Source organism: Triticum dicoccoides, chromosome 3B (assembly GCF_002162155.2).
Source record: "Triticum dicoccoides isolate Atlit2015 ecotype Zavitan chromosome 3B, WEW_v2.0, whole genome shotgun sequence".
Classification (NCBI taxonomy): Eukaryota; Viridiplantae; Streptophyta; class Magnoliopsida; order Poales; family Poaceae; genus Triticum; species Triticum dicoccoides.
Window position 1 is genome coordinate 274,430,799 of NC_041385.1, and position 6,160 is coordinate 274,436,958.

The 6,160-nt window shown below is 44.0% G+C and overlaps 1 protein-coding gene across 2 annotated transcripts in view; it reads right to left on the reverse strand.

Moving 5' to 3' along the window:
* LOC119275890 (ERI1 exoribonuclease 2-like) overlaps positions 1 to 6,160 on the reverse strand; it is an 8,666-nt gene that overhangs the window by 2,006 nt on the left and 500 nt on the right. Inside the window, exons 1-3 of one of the 2 annotated variants that reach the window (XM_037556825.1) lie at positions 6,102 to 6,154; positions 4,401 to 4,990; positions 1,893 to 2,068 (exon numbers count right to left, since the gene is read on the reverse strand). In XM_037556825.1, coding sequence (XP_037412722.1) covers positions 1,893 to 2,068; positions 4,401 to 4,990; positions 6,102 to 6,135 — 800 coding nt within the window. In that variant the 5' untranslated portion in view covers positions 6,136 to 6,154. Of the gene's footprint in view, positions 1 to 1,892; positions 2,069 to 4,400; positions 4,991 to 6,101; positions 6,155 to 6,160 lie in introns of those variants that run through there. The other variant, XM_037556826.1, reaches the window with a different exon arrangement.

A 6,160-nucleotide genomic window follows, 5' to 3' on the forward strand; every position in this document is an offset into this window, starting at 1 on the left:
GGCTGCGGCACGACATCTCCTCTCGCGCGAGAGGGCACCGGCATGTGGAGGTAGGGGCTCAGTATGGCCTGGTGTGGTGGCCATGGCGAGGCAGGGTGCAGGAATCTCACATCATGGCCATGGGGCGGTGGCTCCAGGCAGGTGGGTTGCGGTGTGATGCACGGTCGGTGCTCTACCATGGGACAGTGAGCGGCGATTCAACCGACGCTTGATGCTGCGGTGAGCAACGGCGGAGGCCCTGGGCATGTTAGACTGTGTGGCCGGAGGCGGTACAACCACAGATGGTGGTCCGCAACAAGCTCGCCCCTCTCCCCTCCTTGTTGTGCCCTCCTCATCCTGGTGGCGCCTTCTGGTGCCAAGGTCTCGAAGCATGCGGCCTCGGCCCTCTGCCTCCGGTTGGCGCACCCCCCACCCCGGCATGGGCTTGTTGTGGGTTTGGTGCTTAGCGTAGCTACGGGAGGCAATGTTGGTGGCTTCGCTGAAGGGAGTGGAGGATGCAGGGTAGCAGCCACAGACGTTGCTTCTAAGATCTGTGAAGGTAGAGACCAGAAGGGGGGGGGGTCAGAATGCATCACGGTGGTGGCTCTATGTGTGGGGGGGGCCATGCCACGATGTCTTTAGAGTGATTGTTCGGGCTGCTAGGGCGGTTGGAGGTCGCCCTAGGTCTTGGTGCACGGTTGTGGGTCCTGGTTTATCGACCAGTGGGCTGCGAGACGGTCAGTTCATGAGGTGTTGCCGTGTGGGCGGTCGATGTCAGGGTGGTGAAGGAGGATCCACAGGGAGTGGAGGTTTGTTGGATGTCGGGGTGGCGGCACCAGATTGTTGCAGTTTGTCAGGGTGGAGGTTTGTTGGACGTCGGGGTGGCAGCACCAGATTGTTGCAGTTTGTCAGGGTGTCGAAGGCTGGGCATTGTTCTTGAGGCACGCGTCCTTCGCTACCTGTGATGGGGCAGCCCAATCCTGCTCCTCTTTGCGGATTCGTTTCTTTCTCCAATGGTGGTGGCGCTCGCGGTTTGGTGGTCGGTGCTTGGTGAGGCATCTTCCTGCTGCTCCCTGGGTGTGCCATGCCGGATCTGGCCTTGCTTCGTGGAGGGTGACGAGAAGTCGAGAAGTTCTCATCAGTGTGGCAAATGTTTTCCTTCATGGGCTTCAGTTTGGCGTGTTGGTGTATTTGGTGTCGCGCATGTTCTCTGCCTCCATCGCATTGTCATCCGGTGGGGGCTTCGTGCCCTTTGTATATGGTTTTCACCCGGTTTTCCCTAATTAACCGGGCAGCTCTCTTCTATATGAAATGCTGGAACACCCCTATCCCTCTCGTGGTGTTACTCACGAAAAATGATACAATGAAATCTACAGAACCAGCCTGTACATCTTTGTTAACAGCATACGATTAGATACAGATTGCAATCAACTTCTTAATCAAAGTGTCAGTCAAACTGGCCTATTATTCAAAAAAAACAGGTACTAAACTTAATCCAATCTCATTTCGGGGCCTTCAAGCATCCGAAATAACACCACGGTAATTGACAATGAAGAAATAATAATAAATACCACACCAATAAATACCACACCCTCCTAACTTTTCAATGAGTATTTTGACTGGCAGACAGATAATAAAGATCTAAAGTTGGGAAAATCACCAGGGAATCATGGCATGTGTGATTAGTGATGCATAAATGCTTATGAAAGACGATAATATAATCATATAAATAAGCAATCCAGAGAAGAATAGAAGAGCATTACTATGCATTCACGCCATAGTATTTTCGACATGATTTTTTAAATGGGCCTATTAAAATGAAATGAGGGAGTACGTCACACTCACACACGTGTTAAGTCAAAACAAAACATGGTACCAAAGCTATAGCCATATAGATGTGAGATATATGCTACCTGTTGAAATAAGGGGGCTTCCTGATTCTCTTGAACCTGCATTCTGATTCCAGCATCACACGGCAATCCCAGTTGGACCAGGTCACAACAGCGAAGTTCTTGTGCTTTATTCCTTTTTCCTCTAACCATTTATCATGCATGAGCAAGGCTTCACTTAGAGGTACACCTCTGTCCACCTAGACATTTATAAACAAAAACAGTATTACTGACCAAATACACAAGTCAAACTGTTGGTCATACATTGCAACACTCTTTAACAAGGGCAGAAGATGACTTCATCAAAGTGGCACTTTTCACATTGTAGATCATAAAACTATGTGCAGATGACAGGTTTACAAAACCATATATAGTTCTCTTTTGTGACATAGGGATTTTACTTAACAAATGTTGACTTTTGACAGCTCACGCCGACATTCGGAACATATAAATTATTAGAAATAAAAATAGAAGGTAAACTATGAACATCATCAGCTAACCTTATGCTTGCTAAGAAAGCTAATGTAATGTGACCAAAAGGTAATGTGCTAAGTTTCTCTCACAGAAGGGTAACTACGCTTCTATACAGTCAGTTTATCAGTGTCTAGTCAACTAATGCCCACATCTCACCATGAACACGCAGGCCAGGTGCCTAGTTATTTTCCCAACATTCGCATCAATGTTGGACACAGAAACAGAATATCTAAGAATTCCATTTCAAAATGTTATATTATCTTATATCGTTGGATCTACGGATAATATCCATCCAAATTGCTTCGCTCTACAGATGGCTCAGGGAAGCTGTTTCCTCAAACAGTCAAAGGGCAGCATTGGCCATCACTCATTATCCACATTGTCCCATCAGCATTCAGTTTCTACCTCGAACTGTTGAGTAACAAACACCATGCCTTCTTTTTTTTTCTTCTTTTTCTTTTTGCAAGGAGATGCCATCTCTTTAGAATGTTCATAATAGCAAATGACATCTACATAAGGTCAAACAAAGGTCTGCAAAACCCGTAGTGCCCTAATGATACCAGTAGTTGTCTGCATTAGCTGTGCACATGACCCAAGGTCAGAGTTACTCACATGAAGCACCTATTAGACCATGATTACTAAGGTGATTGACCCTTTTGCCTGAGTAGCTAAAACCTTGGTATGGTACAATTTGTTTGGTATGGTACATTTTGTTTGTCTAATTTGGGATATTTCTTAAGGAAACCAATTTCATGAATCATCCCATAAAACCAGCTTTGTTAGGTCGCGTACACCACCATTCAGCACTCATATATTAACTTAAGAACTACATGGACCAAAAGATATGGATACAACACATTGTTTCTATTGGTTATTTAGTTTACACCCTCATACTTTGCTGCCAGGACCTTGTTTGGTCTCAGGCCTATAAAATCAAGCAACTAGGCATCAACTGCAGTAGCCTCAATGGTTAATCCCACCTGATTAATGTACAGAAAGAGAAATGCAGAAAAAGGGAGACATGAGCCTGCTTCACAACAGCGTAATTGGAGCTCTAGCCCCGGCCCTGGTGTGTTGCCGCGGCACCCAGCTTTGGCCAGTGGCCACCACCATGTTAAATTTCTGCAGCCAGACAAGTTGAAGGCCCATTGCTCCACTGAAAGGCATGTGCCCCTTTCCAGCTCCAGCTGCCGCCAGATTGATCGTGGGGTTTGGCACTATTTTCTGGTTGGAGACAATTGGAACAGTATTGCTTGTGGATTCAGGTTCCGTTATTTCCTATGTAACCAACTGGATCCAGTATTGATTGAGAGAAAGCTTTCAAAAAATTTCCTTCCGGAAAGAGTTTGAAAGTGTGATTTGCCAAAAGCCGGAAGTGAACTGCTCGGTTATACATTACAAAGTTGAAATTATGAATGCCAGAGATCACTTGGTATTATTATTAAATTATAAAATCCTAAGAAGCAAATTACTAAACACCAGATTAGAGAGAATAACTGAAGAAGAGTGATTCAGTGAAGCTTTCCAAAATTAGCAATGAAACAAAGTTTATATCGAACTCGCACGAGAAATCTAACCGTGAGATCTAGGAAGCATGGGCAACCGACTGGACACTGATGAAGATGTGACTACTTTGAAGGGCCTATGTAGGATAATGGTGGAATTGGCTAGTAAACGATGAGAAGAAGAACTACTGCCACTGTGCCACATGTATGTACTATGGAAGTATAGAGTGCAGGCTGTATTTATCCTGGTTAGCATCTAGAATAAATATATATTTTTTGGCTTACGGAATATGCCCAATTGGATATGTAGCTCAGAATTTCATTTAAAAATCCATAGAAAATGTACAAAGGAAGCTAGTTTCCATGTGTGTACATAACTGACAGTAGCATGAAAGCTCATTTGGTTTCTGCCATATGCTCTATAATTATACTGCATAGATGATTGCTTACTAAGTCAAGCTATTCACTAATGGAATCATGTTGAAAACTAATAAGTAATTGCTGACTATAATTATCAAACATATGAATATTCAAAAGCAAGAATAGCTCTAACCTGAATCTGTTGTATACCGGTAAGCTCCTTGCAGAAGTCAGTCAAATTTTGATGATATGCTGGTCGAACATATGTTTGAAAGGAAGCTTCTAATTGTCCCGTTGCACTGTTAACCAAGACAGATGGAAACTCAATGATCTCTTGTGGATGTGGGTTATTCTCCTTGTCACAGGTTGCTTCAAAGTCAATAACCACAAAATATTGAAATTCCTGAAGTTGTGCATCATGAGGGTAACCTTGAGGGAGCATCTTCAAGGGGAACTGAACTCTTCTCTCAATGGGGAAACATGTATCCCTATTTATCTGATAAAACTGATTGTCAAATCCATAAGGTTGTGGCTGCCGCAGGATTTGGTAATCAGAATAAACATGCGGCCAGGCATAAAATTCCTGGCGGTAGAAGGGTCTGTTAAATCCTTGATTTGGGAGAGGAGATGCCCCCCATACTTTATCTGCTGCAAAGCTATCATTCTTTTTTTCATTATTCTCAGGAAATCCTTCAATGCCACCTCTATGTTCTTGAGGGTTATACTGAGAAATATTTGGCTTGAGACACCCTGGAGGTGCCTCGTTATTAACTTGCATTTCCTCTGCATTGATAAAAGTAGATAAGAATAAGATAGAACTAATATAGCAAGGTAAGACAGTACATGGAGTTAAGGAAAACAGTTAGCTTGCACATGTAACATGATAATTTTCAATGAACCTTTTAGGGACCAAAATGATACCGAGAACACCATATTTATTATAAGCAGATAATGGCTGAAGCAATTGGCTAAGCTCAAAGCAACATACAAATGTCACAATTAAAGACAGAATCAGAAAAGAAAGATGAAAACCTGATGGTCAATTGTAACGATGATTAGTTAGCAGCTATAGACATTCACTATCTAGAAAAGTGTAGCATGAATTTGTTCCAGTCAAATGGATATCACGGCGTGTACTCAAAATACAGTAGCTAGAGGTCTTTGGCAGGAGAAGTGAGAAATTTTATGTTTCAGTTGGTTCTATGTTCTTACACTTTTTTTCCTGCGACAAGTGCCGTGGAATTTAGGAGGAAGAACCGAACAAGTAAATGAAACCAACTACAGGGGGCCATCCTAAACCAGCTTAACCGAAAACCCTTTAATAATAATAGCTCAAACGCAACACTCTTAACTCTGCCCATAAACAGATCTTATAGAAACATAAATATAGCAGACTTTAGCACTATCACCAGTGCATTAGCCTTTGCTACTCGTCAATTTATAGAACACACACCTTTTGCTGCGGAGGAGAACTACGTAGTTGCTACCACGTGATGTCAGCCAAGGGCGGATTTCAGTTTACACTGGTCCAAACCAAACATGACTGCTGACAGAAACTACAAGCACTAACCAAATGCGCCATCCGGTTTTAGCAGAAAAATCCACAGTGGCACGTAGCAGTGAGTAGCAAAATTCAACTGCGGATATGCCCCAGTGACCAGTTCATGCCTAAAAAACTTGCTGACAGCCGAACAAGCACCACATCCAATGTTACCCAGAATTGCAACGGAGACACACTGAACCCCCCGAAGGAGAGGGGTTTGGCCTAGTGCCCGTCGTCCCTACCAAAAATTGCCTCGAAAACCTCGGAAAAATCGCAGCTTTGCCCGCGCCGCCACTGGACAGTGGAGAAGAGGGAGGGAGATCAAGATCTAGAGGGAAGGGAGGATCTGACCTGCGCGTTGGTGATCAATCATGGCCGTGGGCATTAACGCAGCGCTGCACCATCCGGAT